The sequence below is a fragment of the Eufriesea mexicana genome, unplaced genomic scaffold (genome assembly GCF_001483705.2).
Source record: "Eufriesea mexicana isolate 0111107269 unplaced genomic scaffold, ASM148370v2 scaffold1358, whole genome shotgun sequence".
Taxonomy (NCBI): domain Eukaryota; kingdom Metazoa; phylum Arthropoda; class Insecta; order Hymenoptera; family Apidae; genus Eufriesea; species Eufriesea mexicana.
In genome coordinates, this window is record NW_016909491.1 from 1122341 (window position 1) to 1147097 (window position 24757).

At 45.8% G+C, this 24757-nt stretch overlaps 3 protein-coding genes across 3 annotated transcripts in view; 1 reads left to right on the forward strand and 2 right to left on the reverse strand.

The window, feature by feature from the left end:
* Positions 1-1586: 1586 nt before the first annotated feature.
* On the reverse strand, positions 1587-6799 carry vap (RAS p21 protein activator vap). Its single transcript, XM_017900816.1, has 15 exons — positions 6412-6799; positions 5701-5882; positions 5423-5604; positions 4950-5347; positions 4724-4869; positions 4311-4644; positions 3768-4111; positions 3507-3698; positions 3271-3420; positions 3136-3184; positions 2828-3046; positions 2541-2758; positions 2319-2460; positions 2110-2250; positions 1587-2015 (listed from the first exon to the last, which is right to left on the reverse strand). The coding sequence occupies exons 1-15, from the start codon at positions 6457-6459 to the stop codon at positions 1938-1940; spliced, it is 2823 nt and encodes a 940-aa protein (XP_017756305.1). The 5' UTR covers positions 6460-6799; the 3' UTR covers positions 1587-1937.
* Positions 6800-7042: 243 nt separating this feature from the next.
* Positions 7043-7654, forward strand: ksh (transmembrane protein 167A-like protein ksh). The gene is made up of 3 exons (XM_017900865.1): positions 7043-7158; positions 7319-7434; positions 7514-7654. The coding sequence occupies exons 1-3, from the start codon at positions 7156-7158 to the stop codon at positions 7617-7619; spliced, it is 225 nt and encodes a 74-aa protein (XP_017756354.1). The 5' UTR covers positions 7043-7155; the 3' UTR covers positions 7620-7654.
* A 1834-nt stretch (positions 7655-9488) lies between these two features.
* Positions 9489-24757, reverse strand: part of LOC108548083 (lachesin) — a 28854-nt gene continuing 13585 nt past the window's right edge. The window contains exons 3-9 of the mRNA XM_017900855.1: positions 22500-22597; positions 14405-14651; positions 13001-13174; positions 11442-11570; positions 10997-11132; positions 10610-10767; positions 9489-10113 (exon numbers count right to left, since the gene is read on the reverse strand). Of these exons, the coding sequence (XP_017756344.1) occupies positions 9779-10113; positions 10610-10767; positions 10997-11132; positions 11442-11570; positions 13001-13174; positions 14405-14651; positions 22500-22597 (1277 nt within the window). The 3' untranslated portion in view covers positions 9489-9778. The remainder of the gene's footprint in view (positions 10114-10609; positions 10768-10996; positions 11133-11441; positions 11571-13000; positions 13175-14404; positions 14652-22499; positions 22598-24757) is intronic.

Below are 24757 nucleotides of genomic sequence, written 5' to 3' on the forward strand. Positions count from 1 at the left end.
GTGCCGCATTTTATCACTGTTTCGTATCTCTTCATCTCACCGTTTTCATATAATTTTTATAATCACGATCATATTATGGAAAGTATATAATTTCGAGACATTACAAATATCAATTGTGAACTTTTATTATGATCATATATTTTGATATTTGTTCAGACAATAATGCCATCCCAATTTAACGAGACATGAATCGGTAACACATAAAAAATTAACTCTTTTTACAAAATCCATGAAAATGTTTAATGAAATATATAAGGTTCGTCGTAAACGATCGTGTCTCGAGTCTGACTGAATTTTAAACAATCAAGGGTTAAATACTTTGCTATTATATGATCTAAATAGTACAACTTGCAAATATTCATTTGCAAATGGTACAATTTGCGCAAATTTGTAATACTAGCTTTTTCAAATATTGAAAATGTGTATATATAAAATTGCACAGCATAGGTGTTATTATGTAGTTCAAATTCGTAATAAAACATCGTACAAAAAGTGTTCTTTATATCCATTCTATCTTGAATGATTGTCTTTAAACATTAATTATAGGTCATCTATGCTGTTTGGTTTTATAACATTGAAAGAGCAATCGACAAACCATTGTCTAACCAATTTTATTCTTACAATATTTCATATACACACATACACACACAACACGCGCCCGCGTGAGCGCACACACACGACACTCGCATATGTATGTATAAAAATGACGTTATCCAAATCAAACGGTACTAAAAATTTGGAAAAATTAAATTTTTAAATCAAAGTTCATGCGTCTCTATGTCATGTGTAATATAAATTCAATGTCAACTTTATTGCTCGCGCATATTAAAGGAAGAAAAATTAAGCGCGTATATTCACTGTTTCATAATTTTTTTTATTCTTCTATTTAAAACACATTATCCAATAAAAAAGAAAAAATATACAAGCATACACAATAAGTACAAATTATAAAGCAATGTTTCCTTTTTATTCAATACATATACTAAAATATACTAATTCAATAGCCACATATATCGATAGATAGGAACGTAAATGTAAACGAATATGATTGATTTCCAGTTTTCACAGATTCGGTATAATATTCACTTTTAGAATCGGGGCAGAAAATAAATCTGTAACGATTCGATATGATTCATTCGTTATTTAAAATAGCCTTATATTCAAAAATATATACTTCATACTCGTAATATAGTACCACCATTTATATATTAATCGAACATTAAAGCACACATTTCAATGTGTCAAATGTTATTGTGCATATACATCTTAGTTTTTTAACTTGATATTTAATATATATTTTTGTTAACAGATTTTCTAAGAATTTTTGTATTAACTGACTAGGACCTTAAATTTAACACAATATTCGTCATTTAATGGCATGGTAAAACTATTGCAACGATACAAATGTAATAATTAGTTTATAAAATAATTGAAATTAATAAAAAGTCATTTATACGTACAAAATATGTAGTTTTCTCATCCGGTACAAGTAAAACTATTAATTTTTGTTAAACAATAAATAAAATTGGCATTTATTTCAAGAAATTGGGAAGCTTTATGTACAACACAATATTTTTGGTTTCATTTGCATTTATTTTCGAGCACCTAGGTAAATATAAAATCGTTATACGCCTATATGATTCTGTATGTAACTATATCACTGTCATGGTACTGTTTACTATACGTATAAGCTATCTTCTAATTACATACGAAATGGTAAATGTAGGCTTGTGTGTATACAATAATATATATATATATATATCGTAGTACATATAAATAAATATATATATATATATGGCACGTCAGTCTGTACGTTTAATTACTTAAATCACTTAAATCACTTAAGAGTAATTATTAAATACTACCGTGTATCTGTCGTCAAATCTTATGAATTGTTTTGTTACGTTTGGCATTATTCATGGCGAATAGCTTTAGCACTACCGTATCATTTCCATATATTTCTGTTTATGTTTGCTTAGCATTTCAGTCACGGTTACCAACTGCTTTATTGTTGGCTAGAAAAGAAAATATATTCGCAAATGCAGATCCATGGATATGTTCTAATTATACGCAGCTAATGCGTATGAATATATAAATTACAAAACATACCTGAGTTTTTGACAAAACTTGAAGTTCTTTTAAATGAGAAACGCAAATATGATGCAGCGTTGCCAAATCTCTAGCCGTATCTGAAACACAACTCCTATTTCTTGGATCTGCACCTTCGGATTCTGGTTTCTCGGTCACATTCTGCAATATGAGTTCAAATTATTTTAAATTCAAATTTGATCCTATTACTATGTAAGTCATATGCTTACAGATAACTGATCCAGGAAAACAACCATCCTCTCTTTGTTTTTAAGAATAAATGGATTAACTACTTCCATATATGGTTCTTTACCACCAAATTCCACCAGATTAGCCAGATTTTGTAAACATTTTGCGACCATTACCAGTGATCTATAAAATTATTTAATGAGAATTAACAAGCAACTTATACAGTTACTAAATTTCTTACGTTTAATATAGACCTACCCTACCTTGCAGCAGCTGGAGGTGGCGGTTCAAACCTAGGATTTAATATGGCAGGGCAAAGTAGGCGTAAAAATATAAATCCACTGACTACCCGCGTTCTGACTAGTCTCTCATGTGGCCATTTGGCAACAACTGCTCTTTGCAAACATCCACAAATATATCTCAAGGTCCTTGGACATGCGTCGGGACTTGTAAAAATGCTTAATGTCACCTCGTCTAAAACCTAAAATAATATTGATTGCATGTTACATAATCATTCGGAATAACTTAGTATCAATTCGTATTCATTTACCTGTAGTAAAAATTCTGCATTGCTGCACGCATCTTCCGGAGAATCCATTTTTGTTGGATTTAATTCACAGCTCTGTTTACTTTCAATCAGTTTGACTATGGTATCGCGTAAAGCAGCTTTAAGAAATGAGGTACAAACTGATTTCATATATAGATCCATTAAAGTAGTCGTAAGGCTGGCAGCTCTGAAAAGTGTTGGTGTTTCATCTTCCTTATCCACCTACATAAAACAATACGTATCATTAACTAACGAAAAGGAACATTTTTTTTTCGTTTTTTCTTAAAAATTGTTAATATAAATGAACATACTTCCGCTTGATTTAACGATCGTAAAAGGTCTGCTTCTTTTCTCTCGTGCCTAAATATACAAGTTTCACATTATATAATTTTACAATTAAACAAAAATAAAAAGATACTTGATACACCGTATATTTTTGTGTATACCTAAATATTCTAAGTAAACTATTTGCCAATGGTACTCTATCCAAATGACAAACATCTGCTAATGCCCTAACAACATGCAATTCTGGATCCAATAGTAACTGTTGCAACGGACTATATTCTTCCGGAGGCATCGCAAGATCGTGTCGATACCTGCAATGATATAAATGCATAAAACGTATACGTATACGTAATATGTTAAATATATAAAAAAGAAGCTGCATTCGTATCATTTTCACCTTATTCGTAAACGAAGTACGCCCCATTCACCAATCGGTGTAAGTCCTGACAACGAATACCATTCGTCCATTTCTTCTCCGTTCGTCAAACTTGCCAGTTCAACGGTCAATTCTGCCACTTCCGTGTCTTTACTACGTTTTCCTTTATTATACAATGTTAAGGAAAATGACATAACATCCGGTGGTACATCCCTATGGAGTAATTTATGATGAACATTATTAAAATATATTCAAATTTTAAGGACCGAATCATATACATACTCTAAAATGAATTCTTCATCCCAAATTGGATGTAATCCAGTCTTAACTTTTGTGCGAGCAACTTTTACATTATTTAGAGCCACTATGATGAATGGGTTCGGTACTAGCTTATATGGAAGTCTATGAGCGTCTAAAATATGCAGATGTAATGAACGTAATTCGCGAAGACGAGCAACCTTTGGAGCACGAGTAAGTTGTGATACACATAATGGTTTCAAGGCATTAATCCAGTCTAAAGCATTCTCTGAATTTGGTGCAGCCAAATATGTTATCGTGGCCAAACATGGTAAAGCACGTTCAACTAATTGAAAGCAATGAGGCCTATCGAACACGCTTTCATGAACCTAAAAAAACTACATCTCAGGAATGAACCTCAACAACAATTTGATTGTCATAACGCTTACTTAATGAATACTTTATCCATACGCGCGATTAAGGTAATCTGTTGTCAATGTTAGTATAATTACATACATGAGATATATATATATATGACACGATGATGTGAAAAAATGAAGTTTGGTTTAACTATAACACTCGATCTACCTGGTATAAGTAAGCACAGCTTAAATCGATAAGACCTTTAGGTTTGGTCCTTTTTGGATTGTCATACAAATACAAATGAGTATCAGTTGCATCAACTAGAAGTACAAAATACAATGCTTTCCACTTTTTATTTTTTTCTGATTTTTTTTCTAAATATCCTTGCATTTTAATCCCTTTATTTTTCTTTGCCCCAGATTGTTCGCGACATTCTCTAAGGGTTGCATATATCTTTTCTGCATGTTGCACCTCTCTATTAACTCTTACACTACCATCAGGCTCAGTTACCATTGCTTGAACTAGAGTGTGACCCTCCACTATTTGTTCTTTCCGATATCTATACACAAAATTTACCATTTATAACGTACGTACTTTAAAATTAACAAAAAAGAAAAAAACAGGGAAATTTTAATTACCTATTTATAACAGCATCGAGACATTCGAAAGTTCTACCACCCATGAGATAACGTACTCCTTTCTTTTCGATCCTAAATCTTTGAATTTGATTGTTTATATGAAAGAAAAGTGAATAATCTCCAGGACTGTTGTCCGAAGGTCTGACCTGAATAATGAAATAAAATATTATTACTTTAAAAAAAATTAATTTATCATCTAAAAATTAAAAGAGAATATATAATTTACCAAGAAACTACCCGGTCCTGCCTTTACTAACATATCTACAGCTTCACTTTTGGTGACATTAGGATGAAACCAGGAGAACACGGTATTAGGATCAATGGAATCATCTAAATCTTCCACTAATTCACGAAAAATTAAGCCCTGTTCACCAGTTCTATGTGCAGTAACCCATAACCAACCATCTCCCATATCATTGTGCACAAAAAATATGTCACCCTTCTGGAAGCTTAATTCATCTGTGTCAGGCATTTTTGTATATGGCAGTATTGCAACTATTCGTTTCTTATCATTCACTGGCTCAGGAGGTGGTGTAGGATGTATAAGTCTTTCTCTCTTTAAAAGATCAGAGCAATGAGTATAATATGCAACAAGGTCTGACAAGCTGTTGAACTGTCTGCCTCCTGCAATAAAAAGTATATTATTTCATATACCAGTTCCAACTGTAACTATTTATTATATCTACATGTTTGTTGTACCAATATAATAATCTCCACACACAGCTGTAATCCTAAAATGATTAATGCCAGTTCTGCCCAAATAAGACAACACGTAACTCCCAGGCTTCCTATCACTTTCACGCACTAAATAACTACCCATTTTACTTGCATCCCATAGTCTTTCTTCCGCAGTAAATCTATCTAATCTACCATGATACCACCTAGAACATATTCATGTATTAATCATTTTAAATTCATTAAACTTTAAATGTAATTAAAAACGTTTTCATTGAAATTTGATTGGCATTAAATCTCACTGATTTTCTGGTGGAGCTGTTAATAAAGTTGTATTAGCACTGTCAGGTTCTTCCGTGTCTTGAATATCATCTGGTATATTTTCAAGAAATGGATCAAATTCATTTTCCGCATTCATAGATTCATTTTGCCCACCATCTTCACTACCAGTGCTAGGAGAACCACCTTTGCTATTATGATCCATCTGCAGATACAATGGTATAAAAATAAATATTAAATACTTTATATATAAACTTCACTAAGGCTCTACCTTGATTTTATGATAAATGATTTTCAACATATCTTGAAGCACAGTGAGAAAAGTTTCTGACTTGAAACAAATAATAATACGACAATGTTTTTGTTTTTATAGTACATCGCATTATGTATCACGCTACTCTAAACATAACATATATTTGTGTCAACAAGACATAAATACCATGAGCCAGTATCTTCTTACGATTTTCCTATATGTATGGCATTTTACGTTTTCTGTTTCGATAACTATAGAAACTTATCGAAAACATTGTGTATAAATGATACCGCAAGCTCCTTTTCGTCGAAATATTTAAAAAATAGTTGGGAATCTACGGAAACGTCTAGAACTCTGGCAGTTATTACAGATTTTCAAACGTGCAATCACAATGCTTTTTTTTTTTTCTCGAACTATTAATACTCTCAGCGATGACACGATAACGTATGAATAATCTATGATGAATAATACCCGTACGTACCTTAGCACTGTTCGACACGCTTGGACCTCCACGCACAAATTCTGCCATTTTCGGTTCACACGCACTCCTTCATACACACGATTATGAAAAAAAAGACTTAAAATATTAATTGAACGGCATCCGTTTTATTGCGATTCTCCTTACTACAATTATTTACAAAAGTAGGCTGTTATTGATATAAAATGTATTGACGTTTCTCGGCAGCCATTTTACTACTGCACGCGTTGACCGCAGAATATAGAGAGGCAACGAGTCTTATTTATCGTATAAACTATTTAAATACTCTTAAATATCGACGACATGTTTTCACAGTTGTTCATTTATCGTCTACCTCGAAAATAAAAATTTTATACATCGAATAGGCTACGAAATTCTTAAATGCACTTTTATAAATAATACACCATTGACAATGCGCTTATATAGACAGCTAAATACAGCGATAATGATAACTTCTTATCATGAGATACAATACCGTCGACAATCTTATAGATATCGCGAATTTTACTATAAATTATAATATGAAATCAATTTGATTAGAAATGAAACAAATTTTGACAAACTTTCAGGGACAAACAGTCGTGCGGTAAACATTAGTTCTTTCTTGAATTTTTTCGTTTATTGTATATTCGCCTTCTGGTATGGTAGAATATTGTTTTGGTGTTTGTTAAATCGAGTACAACTCGGATGCAAGTTAATCGTACATAATAATTTTATAGAACGATTTGTTATCATTATTGCATCGTAATGGTAAGATTATAGATTTTTATAATTCATAATTTACTTTTCGAATTGTTGAACATGTGACCATAAACAGTAGTCAACTGTTATCATAACCTCGTTGATACCTACATCAAAGTGCGTCAAACTAAGTAATTCTTTCTAAAGTTCTCTTACGGGGGACTCGTAGTCTGCCCTGTTTAACTTTCAGAGCCTGCTAACAGTAATTTTATTACTGATATGCTCCTGTACTTATCTTAGACATACCGTGCCCAGTTTGTTGGACAATCGATTAGGAAAAGTCGGGTATGTACACGTTGATACGTATATTTTGATACATTAAGAAAATATATTATAATCGTTGATACTAATACGTTATAATTAGTTTTCAAGGTACTCTTTGGAAGTGTGCTAGGATCGGCGAGAGAAAAAGCCCGTACGTGGCAGCGAGTTGTCTTCTTATGGCATTCAATATCTTATTTTGGAACTGAAAAGTATCTTCGTCGAATAACCGTATATTTATTGTAACTGCAATGGATTTTAATGTAAATAAAAAGTAAGAATATTCATTTATTATAAATAACCGTACGTGTTCGCGTTACTTAAAGAAAGAGCAAATTATATAATTTGCTTAACTCGGAATAAAAGGAAATAATTGACATTTCAGCTATTTGCACGGTATGTTTTATTTGTCAACATGTTGGTTTCTCCAAAGCTATATAATTATCCAATTTGAGCACATTTTCTCACCATATTTTCATAATATATATATATATATTTTTTTTTTTTTTTCTATAAACAACAACATTCTTTTATTATAGTTATTGTAGAGTCGTTATATTGAGCAGTGTTTTACGATATACGATATTCGTTAAATAGATATATTTAACACGTGTGTTTTCCTGTTTACTTCGCGGATATGCTACTATTTCAATGACAATAAACCACGCATCATGACTAAAACTTGTACTCTGTAATAGAAGACATTCACGGTAGTAACAATACCAGAAGAAAGGTACGACGTTCTCTGTTTGATAATTTGATCTACGGAAGAAAATCGAGCCTTTCTAATCGCACCATTTCGCACACAAATCGTGATTACAGAGTAACATATGGTTTGCGGTTTTTGCGAGGAACATTGGAAAATTATACGAAGCACAACCTATTAGGAACGCTTATTGTCGATTCCTCGAAAGAAAAGTATCTTCCCCGTGATATGGTTGGAAATCATTCTTAGGCTAAAGAGAGTCTAGGTAACGTACACGTATGAGGATAAAGGGTGAAGAAGAAAATGTAAAAAGAGCAGAAGACACGGCGGGATTACACGACAATTAATCGTAATTGGATAAAGACGCAGAAGGTTGGAATTCGATCGTCGCGTGATCGAACTGTAGCAAATTCCTCGCAGTTAACCACATCGATTATATTTATATTTGTGGTCTCGTTTAATCGTTGGCATATGAGGTACGTTACTTGCCTACGGGTAATTAAAAAAATACATAAAATAACGAACGCAAGGTCTAGTATCTTTCTAAAATATATAGTACGGTACTATGCGCCCTACGGATATGAATCTTAGATATGACGTGTTTAACGTTCGTTAAGATGCCACTTACGATCTCGGTTCACTTTGTTATCGTATCGATAAATAAAGATATTATCTTATTACCCCTTACGTACAAATTAGTATGCTAATTATTTGTCTGTGTTCGAGTATAATCGAATAGTTGATTTGATTAAAGAGCGTGGATTCGCGGCTAGGCGCGAATCTTGCGGAAAGTGGAGATATAATTAATGATCGATAATAATTATTACGACGTAAAGTTATTACGATGGATGTTCATTTTAATTGGATCGCCACTGCCATTGTTGAAATAATTCCGAAGTGTGGGTAATCGTTGGAAAGTATATCGGTTCCTCGTGGTATTTGTCGAACGATGATCTCGTGAATGACACTGGTGGCCCACTCGAGATAGACACCCTGCATGTGTAAGGCTTTCGACGCTAACGTTATAAAAATTACATCGTAACTCCTAGTAACTCCACAAATGAGAAATAATAAATTCGAATAGGGAACCACGCGTTCCATTCGTTTTCTTCGTTGTTAAAAAAATATCCGATAACGTTACATTTAGTCCAACTAAAGAACACATATCGCTCACGACTTTACTCTTTTCCCCGCATTCCAAAACGGATAAAAGGGTCATAAAAAATACATTCGTAAGCATTTCTTTCTTTTAAAATTCGCAACAGTATTCGCCGCGGTCCTGGTCCGCGACGAAAGAGAGAGACAGAGAGAGAGAGAGAGAGAGAGAGAGAAAGAGAGAGAGATCGATTTTCGTTCGCTGTATCGTCGCCGGAGATAAACTCGCGTCTCTTTTCCCTGTTCGATTAAAACTTTGGAGTCGCGATTCACGTTCTCTTTATCGGGAATCTTGTTCGGGAATATATCGCGATATCGAGGGCTGCGCGTTTTCCTAGACGCGAACTGGCCGATTCGCGATCGGTTCGCGATCGGTTCGCGATCGCTGCCTCCGGTAAATAAGCTCGCCCTCGCGAACCGCGAACGAACGAACCGATCGCGCGCAGAGCTTTTCGCTCGAGTAACGTTTTAAACGGATCTCTCGTGGTACTCGTTCGTTGCAGAGGTTTATCGAAGGGTCAGGAAGAAGAGCAAGCAGAGCACGTAAACTCGCGTGTCGTTGTCTTTCTGTCGCGCGTTCGCACAATTCCTCACGTTCGGGCTCTCGCGGTTCTTGAACAGGTTCTTATCCTTGATGAAAGGCGCTCTCGGGTCCACCGTGGTCGAAGTGGTCGCGTGTTTGCTATACACGATTCTCGCGGTGCTTTTCTGCATCGCCGGCGTGCTCATCTGGTGAAAAATCCGATTTATCGTGGCGACTTGAGCGAACTTTGATTTCCCCTTGCTTATCTTGTTCCAGCTAGCCGAGGTGGTCCGAGTGGGTGGAGTCGCTCGTTCGATCTCTGAAAACGATTCCCCTAAACTGTGTAACCGAATGGAAAAACCGAGAGAGAGCTTGTCGTCGTTGACGTTCCGGAATACGGAGCCAAACGAGCCCAGGTATATACTTGCATGTACACACACGCGTGCAAGTACGTACATCTGTATCGTATAACTTACGTGCGATATAACGTACCGAGACGTCGTCGAAATCGGAACAATAAGGTCGTCCGGGCCGAACGACCTTATTGTCCCGATTTCGCAAAGACAAATCGCGACACGTGCGCACGAGTACACGTATACACGCGTACGTACACGGTTCGAGCAAAGTTCGTTTGTTATCGCGAGGAAATCGGCGTTATCGGAGCTGTCCGATACTCGCGCGAGCACGGGTACGAAAGTGTCAAGAGGAGAGACGGAAATTTTCTATAACCGAGATCGAAGGCGAAATCGAGCGAATGCCGGTCATGGAAGAATAACGCGTATTCGTGGATCGTATACCATCCGACGACGACTCACCGTACACCCTAAGGGTGGCCTCGGCTTTTCCCATGCTTGAGGACGCTGAACACGTGTACTCTCCCAAATCCGTTTTCTCTAAACGTCTTATCTTCAGCTCGCTCGTTGTCTTCCATTCCTCGTCCGGATGTCCCCGTTCGTCGATCTCGTATCTACCACTGTGTAGACACATCGTTTAACTTTACTGTCCGAAATACGTATGTGTGTGGAATCGATTTCGTGTTCCGGTTATGCGAGATAGCAGGACAAGTTCTCTCGAAGGATATACGCGCGTACGGAGCGTCATAAAAGCGCGGCGAGAAGAAGCAGAGGAGGATCGATCGATTCGAGGTATACACGCGTAAATGCACGCGTAAATGCACGCGTAAATACACGCATACTACGTACCCGTCCATGATTACTTGCTCCTTTTTCGTCCACAGGTTAATCGTCTTTGGATAAGCTTCGATCAAGCAGATCAAGGATACGTTCGTGTCCAGAGGCGAGCTCAATAGTTGGTTGGGAACCTTTGCGCTGGGTGGAACTGAAATCCCGACAAATATAATAAAACTCGGTTAACCATTTTTCGGACCGAAAGATAAATATATAAAGAGAGAGAGAGAGAGATGGGGGAGTTTTGCGGAAGAGATCTATGGCGTTATTTCTACTAGCTCTCGGAGTCTCGGGGTCTTGTGCAAAGAGATCCGGTGGATAAACGCGATTCGAAGGAAAGGAGAAATATCATTTAAGTTTATGGAATAATGAAAAAGGACCGAGGTGTCTTCGTTTATCCAAGTAGGGCAATGATATTCGGTAAGGCATAATCGATTACTCGCAGTTTGAAAGTACTCACAGTTTACCCTTAGATAGACTCTCTTGCTGACTGCCGGGGGCACTTCGTTTTTGGCTATGCAAAGATAAGCTCCCATTTGCCTCCTGTCTACCCTGGTTAATTCCAGCTTCTCACCGGACTGGTTGTCCACTATAAAATCTCGCATCGTATGAATATCTCGTTGAAAGCTCTCGTATACATATCGCTGGCCTCGTGCCAGCGTTCACACGTACACCAAATTACACGCGAAATAACGTCCTTTGCGTTAAAACAACCAGACCGTCCGCCTACCACCCCGTACAACCCTAAATCTCGCGTTCGAAAATCGTTCGCGCGATTACTCGTTGATCAGCAACGGGACGAACGATTTAAGGAACGACTATCGTAAAACCGGTCCCCCTATATCGAGGCCGACAACTATTCGCCAACTATTGTCGCGAATTTAATGATCAATAATAAAAGCGAGGCCCGCGAGGCTGTATCGTAAAATTCCAGGGAAAATTGCGGCAAGAGCGCCGATGGAAAGTTGGTAATCGTTTATCGGTTACGATATTATACGCGTTACGATATTATCGTTTAATTATGCGTATACGTTGGCGAGCGCTTTCGAAATCAATGAAGCGCGACGAATTAGATTATTATCGTGCAAACGCACGACATAAATCATCCAGCCGAGTTTCGCGATTCCGATAAAACGTGTCAGCCGCCTAATGAGATCCATCGAAAACGGGAGATTCATTATTTGCGTTGACAGCTCGCGACCTACGCCTCTCTCCCGTCTACGAATATTTTTCTCCCAACGTCCACCGCACTCAAAATATTGCGTATCGATTTATCAACACCGCTCGAGAATTCGTTCCATTAATATCTCGGCTGATCAACGAATTTGCCACGCGTCCGAGCGAAAAATCCCTCCGACGCGAGGCATTTGCCCGCGAGCATTTTCCAGCGCGTGTCGTCCACGCGGAGACGCGCGAAACCGCGAATTTCCGCGACACACGGCGAGATCGGCGAGATCGGCGAGATCGACGAGATCGCGGAGGATCGGGGGAAGCGGCACGTACGCGGAAATATATCGAAAGTCATCCCGAACAGACTAATCTCCATTCGATGAGACGTGTTCCGGCGTAATTGCTTTCGATCGGCATCACGTAGGTCTGCGAATTTACGACGTCTTCATGTTCCTCGCTAAGCGGATCGCGACGGTGAATCGACCGTCGCGTAGACGTCTTGGATAATTAGTTCTCGAAGGTGCTCGAATCGAGACGAATCTTCCAGCACCACCAAATTTTAATTACCAATCCCTCCGAGATTCGACTCGCGTCTTCGTCGCGCGCGTTATTCCCGTGTCTCTTCTCCCCCCCGTTGCCGTCGGGCAGAGAAACGAAGAAACGGAGAATTTTTCGGGAAGAATCGTGTCCGTGGATGGGCAATATTTAAAGGGCGGGGGGTCGGTGGAGAGCTCGGCGGACGTTTCGAGTAGCGAAGAATTAATAAAAAGAAGAGAATCGAAGGTTATTTGTCACCGGCAACGACGGTCGCGAGAGTGCTCGAGTCGAGATAAAAATGTAATATCTTACCTGGTATCAGCGGATCGTGAGGACCCCTCATAAGTATGAAACCACTTTTCTCGCGTCGCCAGAGCACACGAGGTGACGGTCTTCCGGAAGCCTTGCACGAGAGGGTGGCGTTTTCGCCCTCCTTCACGGAAACCTCTCCTTCGGATGTGCCAGTGCTGAGTATATCCGGCGGGACTGAAAGAAAACGATTCGTACACGCGTGTATCCCGTCTCGCGTTATCTCGCGTCGACTGTGATAATAAAATAGTAATTATATACCAGGAGACGCGACGGCACGACGAAATGGCGAGAAGAAGAAGGTCGCGCCGCGTGGAATTGCTATCGCGTTTTGGGGGGAGGGGGGTGGGAAGTCGGTTAGGTAGGTCGAAAATTGGATCGAAGCAAAGTGGAAGTTTCGAGACGGTGGTGTGTAGACATCGGGGCTGCGAGTCGCGTATTTGCAGAGACTCGCGTCGAGAGTCGGAGAGGGTGGTGCCGTTGGAAATTACGAACCGCCATAAAGATCGAGGATGATCTAACCGGCGGTACCAAAGCCGGCATGGAAATCGGGCTGACTCGTCTGTCGGCGGATCTGACCGGAGTGAAATCAGGTTAAAACGCTTCGCTCCCGGGGAAAATTAAATACCATCTATCCGTGGGTAGCAAGGAAGGAACATTTTCGCGATGAAATCTCGTTTCTTTTGAAGAAGCGCGGGGCCATTTCAATTACACGCGTTCGGCTTGGACAAATATTCTGTACACCGAGAGCGAGCGGCGGCGGCGGCAGCGGCGGCGGCGGTGGCGGCGGAGGTTGGTTGGTCGGAGGTAGGGCCGACGAGGTTCGGCCGACGTAGGGCGCGGGAAAAAAGGAAACGGGACCTTTCCTGTGTTTGCCCACAAAGGAATTTCATTCCATTCGGGCCGATCGCTCTTTCGAGTTGAATGCCGGGGCAACCGTACACACTCTTCGTGAATTCCCTCTTTCTCCCCCGGTGTCCGCGTACACGCACGATACAACGTTCCCCGCGTACCGTGAGCGTACTACTCACCGGCCAGACGTGCAGAGAGAAAGAGAGAGAGAGAGAGAGAGAGAGAGAGCAGGAGGGTGGGTAATATAGGCGTATACGTGTACGCGTTGTACGAGGGTGGAAGTAGAGGGAAGTAGCGGTGGTAGCGAAAAGGGGGTAGGATAGAGGGCTAGCGGGTGGAACGAATAGAAGGCGGGTGAGCAACGCAACGTTACGGGCCGTTCCGGCGGGGTCCCATTGAAACGTATTCTAGCGGCGAGGCGCGCATATTTTCCACCCCTTCTCGAGGTAGGCTAATCGAAACCGGTGCGTGCGTACGTGACGTCTCTACGACCGACCGCAAACACCCAACTGTATCTGGCCGTAGGAATGCGGTATAACGCGCAATTAGGCATACCTAGGACATCCACGCATCCCAGCTGGCTCAACATGGGCTTCGTATTCAGTTGGCACATGTAGCAACCTCGGTCAGCTTCCCGAAGCTGGCGAATATGGAGCCGCGAAGTGGCCTCCTCCTCGTCCCTCGATTGACTCTGATTCTTCGACCTCGCGTTCTCCAGCGTGACGAGAAACCGAGGCGAGTGAGTCACCGTGCGTTGGCCCATCGACAATATCGTCTTATCCTCCACTCGAATCCATCCCACCTGAGACAGCCATGTAATGGAACACGATGTTTCACACTTTTCAAAACTAGCACCACGGGAAAATGGAAAACCCGGCTACGAGAGCAAAGTTCGAATTCGCCAAACGGATCCGCTCTCTCGTTCCGCTACCGTTCCGTACCAGCTAATCGCGTTAATATCACTCACGCCAACGGATCCACGCGTATACGCGCGTGTATGATATTCCGCGTGCCGTATAAACGCACACGCGTGCACGCTCTTGCACGCGCGCACGGTTAATTATATCGACGTTTCTATTCGAACACGTAGAGTACCACCGCGTCGTCACGCGAAACGGGTGCGCGCGAACATAGTTAAATAACCGGTGACGAAGCGGATAAACGATATCCGAGCTTACGTACGTAGGTAATTCGAAGAGACGACGTGTCCGAGTGGTCGTACCGTAGTTGGTTTTTCCCGTAAGCGGGGCGAAAGTCTAGACGGAGAGCGGGCGATATCGACGAGAGAGGGAGAGAGAGGGAGATTAACATCTCTGGGCCAAGGGTCCCCAGGAAGCTGTGACAGCGCGACAGCGAGCGGACGGCGATCGGGTGCGGAATAGAGGACAGCTCGAGTCAATATTATATCGCGCGTAGCAGCCTTGTGTCTTGCCGTGTGTTTATGCGCACCGACGTATATCCACGACGGATACGTGTTCGCACGTATGGCCGGTAGCGGTAATTGCTTTTAGGCAAGCTCGAGCCGGTGTGCCATTGGCACCGCGGGAATCAACCCGACGAAAGGTTCAATTTAACGTCGTATCGCGTACCCCTTTGCCCCGCGGCCCACTCCCGCATCTCCTACGCGTTATCTATAACGCTGCACTTGGTAATTAATCCGAAGTGACTGTCGCGCACATCCCGTATGTCTACCTGTGAGCCCGTATGCGTCGGGTTACACGATGTCATGCGACACCGACCATTCGTACGCGCGCACCCCTAACGCGTGTACCTCGCAGCGCGAGGAACCGGTGCTAGGTCCACGCCGTTTACCTTCTACGTTTACCTCCTACGCGTATCCCTTTGCGATCGCGAGATCTTTCGATCCGTTTGCGAGTTGTCGCGATCGCGCCTGTCCATTCGTCGTGGCAGCTTCCGGCCAGTGGTCACGATAGCGGAAAAGACGCAGACGTCTTTGTCGAGAATAATCCGGCGAACGCGGGTAAGATATCGCGGTGCTTTTGACCGGTGTAGATAAGAAAAGAATAAGTGGGGAATGAACGGAGAAAGGGTGATCGGTCGCGTTTGAATTCCTTCCTTCTCCGGGGACAATCGATAATGTCCTAAGTACTTTGTCACGGGGGGACAACAGTTTGTACCGCGCGGAACGAGAACGGAAACTATTACGTCGCCGGCGGAGTCGTTATCTCGGCGACAAAGATAACGATTCGTTCGATGCTATTTCAGGATAACGCTCGACCACCCCCGTCCTCCGCCACCGGAGAAACGAGCTTCTTATCCGAGGAAAAGTTGCCGGATCTCTCGCGATCGGTTACCCGCGCTACCTACGCGTTTCGCGTAATTTCCAGCTTCGAGCGGGCGCGCTCTTCTTCTCTCGATCTCTCTCGTTATCCGAGGCGAAGGAGAGAAAAGGACCGGTCGGTATCTTGACCGTGGCCGTTAACCACGGTTCGTCGTGGTGGTCGTGGTGGAAGTTGGTCGTCCGGAGGACCGCGCGATATCCGGCGTGCGTTCGAGCTCGCAAATTGCATCCGAGGTACGGGCCTGCTGGTAGCCCGTCCGCGTTTGCACCGACCGGAAGCCCGTACACCGGAAAACAAACCGTGAGATTTCTCTGGAAAATTCCGGGACCGATTCGACGGCTGACACACATTATCCGCGGAGTTACGAAATTCCCCGGTGGGTACACGGCCGAGGCTCCGGTACCCCTCCGGTGTAATATTTCGAGAGACCCTGGGCCACGAATCTACGTTAGCGCTAAGAGATTGCTCCCCATACCCTTTTCCTAGGCCAGCCTCCGTCCCTTTTCCTCTTCCGTTCCATTGTAATCATGGAAACAATCATTCTTCGCTCTCCTTCCCACCGATGCTTCTTCGTTCTAACCTCCGCGATCTCGCTCCGTCTCGGCCTTCCTCTGTCCTCCTCTGTCTCGTCTATATCCTCTCCTCTCCTCTCCTCTCCTCCCCTCTCCTCTCTCGCCTCTTCGCCGAAAACTCGCCCCCTGCCCGCGCCGCAACCCTCTCTCTATCTATATCCGTTCATCTTTCTCGTTCTCTTTTCGTCTCCATCGCGGATTTCGGGCAAAACCCCCTGTCTTCGTTGCTCCAATAAGGTGGCGTGCGGTTCCGGCAGCAACGCTCCGATGGTAGTAGCGATGCCGGTGGTGTGGCGAGCTACCCTTTCGCTCGCCTCCGCAGCAATCACCGATTTGTCTGAATAAGCCCCGGGCAAGTATATGCTCATGCTTACCCCGGGGAAACACCACTCCGGCCAACTCACACCCGTCGTCTCTCTCACCCCCGTCCCCCGCCTCCGCCTCACGGCATTCCCTCAACATCAGCCCCCTGTCTCTCTCTTCCTCCCTCTCTCTCGTCGTTCTGCTTCCCACACCCTCGATCGGCCTGGCAGCGACTCCATACCCGAAAATTCTCCGGTTCATCGATGCTCGATGGGAAGCAGCTCGAGGAAGAGGCCGAGGGAGGCAGAGGGTGGATGTTTGGCGGCGGCGGCGGCGGCGGCGGTGGTGGTGGTGGCGATGACGGCGATGTCAGGGAAAGGGAGAAACGGAGTTGCCAAAGTCGCGTCGTCGTCCTCTCGACGAGACTTTGGTGTTAATCAGAAACGGAACGCTATGGATGGCGAGGCGTAAGGGAATCCACGCGAGAGGATCGGATAAAACGAGAGTCACGGCCGATCGGCGTTCGATCCGACGCCACCCGCGTCGGCTCGCGTTCCACGCGACGATGGTCCCGAGGAAATCGACCGCGTCCAAAAACACCGAACACGCGATTAATCCCGGAGACGATTAAATCGATCGATCCGCGGCCGGTGTATATTTCGTCGGCGAGCCGCGGCGGGAAAATCGCGTTTCGTTCGGTTCGCCGATCCACCATCGACGACGACACCGTGGCCGATCGGGAACAGCTACAGCGCGACCGGCTCTGGGTTAATCGAAAAGAAACGAGCCCCACGGTGGAAGAGCACTCTATCCGGAAGGGACAGAGTCGTCGTATCGGCGAACGAAGGGAAACCGCTCGATTCCCGTGGAATTTGCGCAAACGACGACGGGTCGACCAGCGGCAATTAAACTTGCCGCATCTTGGAGAGGAATTCCCCTCGCGATTCTTCGCGCAGCTTTTCCCCGTGGTAATTTATTTAGGTTCGAGCCGCGAACGTCCCCCGTCCCGTCGCTCTCGCGCAACATCGATCGTGGTCGAAATCGCGGGACCGCGTTCGAGCACGGAAATCGAATCGACGTTGAAATCCGTTAACGTCGAACCCCTCGGATCGCTCGTATCTCGCTCTTTAAACGCTAATTTATTTCACGCCCGTCATTTTCCGTTCGAAACCCGAATCATTAGCTAGGAGGTTGCGTGGATCGAACGTGAGGAACATTCGCGATACGCGCGCTGCCACGCTGAAATCGCGCGGTGAATTGAAAATCTTTCCGCGTCCAGTGCTCACGGACGATCATATTTATTTTCTCCATCTTTTTTCTCCCTCTCTTTCCTTCTTTCTCCCCCTTTTTTCCGCCTTCTCGCCCTCCCACGGACGTCAAGGATCCCGGCGCGATCGGTCACTTTTCGATTCTCGTTGCGCGACGGCCAATTCTATTTCCCCCGAGAAGCTCCACCCTCCCGCCCCAATTTTTTCCCTTTTTACGAGCTTTTTATGCGCCAACGTACAGACGAGAAGAGAGGATTTCGTTGGCTATAAATAAGGGAATAAGAACGATTCCGATTACAATCGTCGCGAACGAAATGGTCGACCTTCGATCTTTCGCCACTCCTCCTTTTTTGTTTTCATTTTCGCTCTGCGACGCGGCGTCGCGCGCCGTCGCGGCGTCTCCTTCGCTTTTCCATCGCCACAGTCGACGACCCCCCTCGAAAGAGGAACCGGGCAAACAGGAAATATCCAGCGAGTTTCGATCCGGCCGTGTCCAATTTATAGCAACTTCGACGAACGCGCACACTCGCGCGTGTACGTACACGCGCACAGGTATCCATGGTTATCGGCTTACCAAGTCCTCGCGTTTCGAATATTTCTCATTTATATTTCGCGCCGGGGGTGGATCGACGAGCAGGGGAGAAAGAAAGAGATCGTTTCGATTCCTCTTACGAATCCACGGCTCGAAGGAACTCTCTTCCTTGTCCAAATACGTCCGATGAAGTTTCGGATGCCATAAATCTTCCACTTTCGCCAGACGTCTTTTCCACTCTGGAGTACAAGAGAATCGCTTTGAAGTCGCACGCTCGTTCCAAATTCCTGGCTGCTGCAGCGGCGGTGCAAATGACCGCGCGTTCGAATGATCGGTATCCTCGCGCGACGTAGCCTCGCTGCTCGGACAGGGAGAGTCTCTTCTTTCCCCTTTTTCTTGATCCCTTTTTCTTTGAGGAAGCCGGAATAAAGAGGGAAAGAAAGGTTCGGCTGGCCCGTGTCTCGTCGATTCTGCTCGTTTCGCTTGCACGGAACAGTGTCGCGTGTACTAAAAGCTTCGGGACTCGTTGTCCCGGGGCTCCTTCGTCTTCCAGACGGGGCTGGTCTTTAGAAAAATCGAGCGGAACCAGCGCGACGAGGATAAGAAAACACGGGATCGACTCCGGCGAGGTAAATAAGAAAAGGAGGAAAGAAAAGTCGGCGAACAGCTGGAGAACAGAAGACTTTTATCGATTTCCTTCGTTACAATGCCGTTTTATTTCTTCGCGTGTCGCGGAATACGAATTAGAAGCAAACGTTCCTTTTTCGCCTCGAATTTCGACTCGCCTCCCCGTTTCGTCCCTCTCGCTTCCCCGAAACCGATCGATCCGCGGCGTTTTGGAACGGCGCGAAACCCGCGGCGGAATTCTTTGCCGAATTCCGTAAAGCGCGGCCCACGGCAAATCCGCGTTATATATTCATGAACGGTTAACTGGGGTTTAGCGGGAGGAAGTTGCGGCGCGAAAGAAACGGAGGAGGGAACGTTCTTGGGAAAATAGAGGCGCCTTAAATTCGAGCGTGTTAACACAACAATGGATCAAAGGAATTTCGCGGGAAACGCGTTACGGACGAAAGCGTGGCTCGTGTTGGCGCGCGTGAAGTTTTCATCGCAAACGACCACGACGCGTCGCTCGACAAACTCGCGAGCGTTCCCGCGAATTGCATTTCTTCGAGGCAACTGCGAGTACGCGGCGAATTCCGCCTCGTCCCTCGGCAAAGTCGAGATACACGCGACGACGCATCGAGAAGGATTCCGCCTCGATCCCGCAAATTTCTTTCTTCATCTCACCTCCACGTACGCGCCGATACCTCGACGGAAAGTTTCAGCCTCGCGATCCCCGAACCGCCCTGTACACTTTTGCGATTTATACCTTCGATTTTCCCCACGACGATCGACCTTCGACCTCGTTTCACCGCGACAAAGGAAGGGAAAAAGGAGAACGGGAGAAAAATGGGAGAAAGAGGGAGGAGAGAAAAAGGGGGGAAAAAGCGAGAGAAAGGAAAAGTGGTGGCAGATGCGGCGACGTAAATTTGGATGAAAATCGCGGCACGGAAGGGTCGTTAGCGGAACGGACGCGGTTACGCGATTCATCGGAGTATATACGGTCGGTTCCGTGATCCGTAACCTTACTCACGATTACGCGAAGCGTGTAGCGAGTCGCGATTTCTAATTAAAAGATACGCCGGGGTAACGCGTGGCTGCGTAACGTGGAAACGGGCGAAGCAAAATAAGTCGGGTACGAAGCGGAATCGATATTACTTTGCGGTTGTAACGACGGGTTAAGAGCGGAATGGCGGAGGATCGTTTGGCCGCGGGTTAAAACGCGGCTATGGCTCGAGGAGGGTAGTTTCGCGGAATGGATTCGCGCGAATACAAATCCGCGGTTGTCGAGCGCCATTCGGTGGTCGGCGTATCGGCTCGTTTCTGTCCGTGGACTCGCGCGAGCGGACGCGTTAAAAGCGTAACCTTCTCCAGCGGGAAAATAACGTAAAATAACAGGGACGCGGGACGCGTTTAGCCGCGGGCGTAAACCGGTTTCGACGCTTCCGTTCGATTCCGCGCGGAGAGTTGGCCGCGGCAGCGCGCGCGTTAACAGCGCGGAGCGGTGGCAAAAAGCAAACGTCGTTGGCCGACTTTAGTTTCTAATTACTCGATCGTTCGCGCGTCGTCTGCCTCGCAGAGTCGGAGCTGTAAAAAGATTCTGCCGGAACGAAGTTCGATGCTTCCGGCGCGCGAGTCATTAGCGGAAATTCGCTCGCGCGGCATCGAATATCGATAGTCGCGGATCGGCTGGAAAACGCGCGCGAGCAAAGTTATCGCTCGCGCGTTTCGGGCAAACGTTTTCGCGGTGGCACGGCGATGTTTTTCATCTCGTCGATGTAAACGGGCTGAAACTTGGAAGCCGATTAAATAGCCCGGAGTGCTTTCGGGCCAGGTTGAAACGGTGTCTTATTTTGCGTTCGTCGGCGAAACAGCCGCGGGCTGGTGGCAGAATCGGCGCGGCGAATTTATCGTTTAAACGTTGCTCCCGTGGAAAATTCGCCTCGTACTCGCGGCAATTTTCCTTGCCCGCGGATTCGCGCTCGCGATTCGGTGACGAATCGGCAGGGAATTTTCGCCACGCTTCCCGGCCTGAACAGCTGCAATATTAATCTCATCCCGGCACCGTTGTTTCCACGATTTTTCCCCAGTTTTTATCGCTAGACCCGGTGCACGCGCCGGCGTCAGCCTCGGCGGTAAATAAACTTTCGAAATTTTCCCTCGATGTTTTGCGTTTGTTGCCGTGCAAAAAGCGTAAAGGGTCGGCAGCCACATCCGAGTGTATAACGAAAACTTTTCGCCGGTTCTTCCCGGCCAGAGTCTCCATCGTTTTTCCCTCGGCCGAGGATCGGGATATTCCTTGCGGCAAAAGGGAACAACCGGCAGGTATTATTACGGAAGCCACGGGCGCGAAAGTTGAACGATATCTGGAAATTCGCGTCGATTAAAGTTTAATCCGTGACCGGAAGCTACGCGCGATGGACGACGCGACGCGGAATTAGCCGGCTCGGTGACGCTAATTCGCCGGAAATTGAAACTCCGCGGCGAAAGAAGCTGAAACGTAAATACACGCGCGACGTATGCCGGCCACGCAAAGAGTTAATCACTCGCGGCGGAATGCCGCTTAATTTCGTCTCGTTACTCGACGCCGAGCTTAATGAATCGTGTACCTGCCGAGAAGTTCGGGGTAGCTTTGTCGCGCGTTCGTCGGAATTGTCGGCGCGGGTTCGCGAGCGCGCGCGCACGCGAGGGCAAAGTTTCGGTTTATTTGCAGCTGGCGAGCGTGGAAGCGGGCGAGCGAGCGAGCGAACGAGCTTTTCGGCGGAAAAGGAAAACTGGCGGAAAGTTATTGGCGAAGAAGAGCGCAGGCGGCGGCGGGGAAAGAGGGAAAGAGGGAGAGAGGGAAAGGATGCCACGAGCATCCACGCGACCCATTTGTTGCGAGGAGATTACCGAAATCTCGAATTCCCTTATCGCGCCGTGACCCGTGAACGCCCCAAACCCGCCAACTCGTGAACCAGCGAACCCGTTTATTCCTACGCTCGCGGCCCGGCTAATTAACGCTCCACAGCCACGCCAGCTCTTCCAACCCCTCCTCCTTCTTTTCCACGCTGCAACCTTTAAATCCCTTACCTTGTGATTTCCCAGTTTCCGGATCGTGCACGGCAGAACGGCTTCTTTGCCGATAGCCGCGGTCACATTACCGATCGGCTCAGCAAAGCTCGGCAGATCTGTAAAAATTCAGTATCGTGGTTTTCATTTTTCCTTTCATCGCAAATTTCCTCCTAATTTCCCTCTCAAACTTTTTCCCACCGAAACGCGTTCGTTCCGCGCGATATCGCTATGGAGGCGGTGGTGGCGACGACGACGACGACGACGACGACGACGACGACGACGACCCCTTTCGCTCCTCGTACTCGCGTTTCCCGAGTTTCTCGTTAATTTCGATCAAAGGCGGTCTCGTTACACGCTCGACGCTCGCGACGACGACGCGACGCGACGAAACCGAGCTTACGATTACCTTCTATCCCGCTACTTTGTCCCTTCTCCGTGCCTTCTCCTGTATCGACGCGAACGATGGCCACGGATTTATGGGCAAAGTAGGAAAAAATCGTGTCAGCCCCCGGGCAAAATGCAAAGGGCGCGTATATCTGGCGTAGCTCGAAACATATTTCACATCGTTTACAACGGGTGCGGATTCGATAGCCGTGATTCGTTGCCCTCGTTAAAGCGTACGTGACGGCGCAATGACAGCGATTAACAGCTTGTTGGCGCATATAATATCGAACAGACGCGGGTGAAGCATAGTTTCAATTTCCTGTCAACGGATGCACTGTCACTGGTTAATGGCCAAAGATGATACGGCCTGGCGTGTGCATTATGTTAAGCCGATGGATCGAAAAAGGAGATAAACGGGGAGAGAAAGGGGCAGAGAAAGCGTGGGAGAAAGGATCTTCCTCGCGAACGTTTATCGGCGACCAAGAGGACTGCTGCTAGGCGACGTCGTAAAAAATACGTGGAATAACGCTCGGAAGAAACGATCGCGAGGCGAGATGGAGAAAAGGCGAGGTCTCGAAAGCTCGGACAGAGTCGTACGTATGGTGGTCGTTGTTCGGCTCCCATTGGAACACGAGTATCGAACGTTACTCGATACTTTAATTCGGTAGCTCGTCGTGTCGCGATGCTTCCGCTACGAGCACGCCGCGTGTATCCTCGATAGCTTTCCTCGATAGGACGGAATTGATCCCGGGGAAGAAGAAGGGTCGTGGCAAAGCTCGATTCGGAATGGTGGAAAACGATCCGGCGCGAGGCGATCGGCGAGAATGGAATCCGGTGTCTCGCAGCGCGGCCTCTGCGACCGGGGTTTGGGAAAAGTTGGAATAATCCGGAGGTGGAAGAGGGGTAAAAAAGGTTGTTCGATAGGGTGCGCCGGCGAACGGGAACGACCGCTTAGAAGGGAACGAACGGTTGGGTGGAAACGAAGTCGGCGGTGCTATCGGACGGCGTGGCCACATGGCGCGATATCGCGTATCCGAAGCGAGTGAAAGTTTGGAAATGGCAGGAACGGTGCGCGAATCCCATGGACCCGTCGACGAGCGACCGGAAGACGCTGCAGCGTTGCATTCGAGAGCGGTGCATCGTGTGCACGGAACGGAAAAAAGCGGGGCTGCAGCTGCGTCGACGAGCAGCGATACTCGAAGATATGGAGTCGTAACTGCTTATGGAAGCTCGAGAGAGAATCGGTAGGTTCCGTCGGAGCTTTTTGCTATTCGAGGAGTAAGGGTCGAGAAAGAGTTTGGGCCCGGCGGACCTGGGAAAACAGCTCCACCGCTATTATGATAAGATATTCACTGACAGAAACAGGAGAGGGAAGGAATTTTCAGCTCGCAGCATCGTCCTCGCGGCCGTATCTAGAATGTAATATAAGGAAACTCGGAGGAAAATAGGGAAGGTAGCGAAGTCGAGTGGCCATGCGACCGGCGAACGGCGAACGACGAACGACGAACGGCGACGAGGCAGAGAAGAAGAGGAAGAGGAAGAGGAAGAGGAAGAGGAAAAGGAAGAGGAAGGAAAGCTGGGTGTTGGAAGGAACCGGGAGCAGCGGGAGCAGCGGGAGCAGCGGGTGCACCGGCAGGAAAACGGGAGAAACGGAATGGAGCGGGACGAGCGGATGGTTTCGGAGTCGGAGTCGGAGTCGGTGGCATGGGTGCGCCTACGGAGCGGTTGTGCCTTCGCCAGCTTCGCTGCCGCCGCTTTTATTTTATGGCAAAATTATTCCGCTAGAAAAATAATTCAATCTCCGCCGGTGTACAGGTTACCGTGGCGTTTTACCGAGTCGAGTACCGACCACGATAGGACCTCACCGATTCTCGATCCGTCGCGAACGAAAT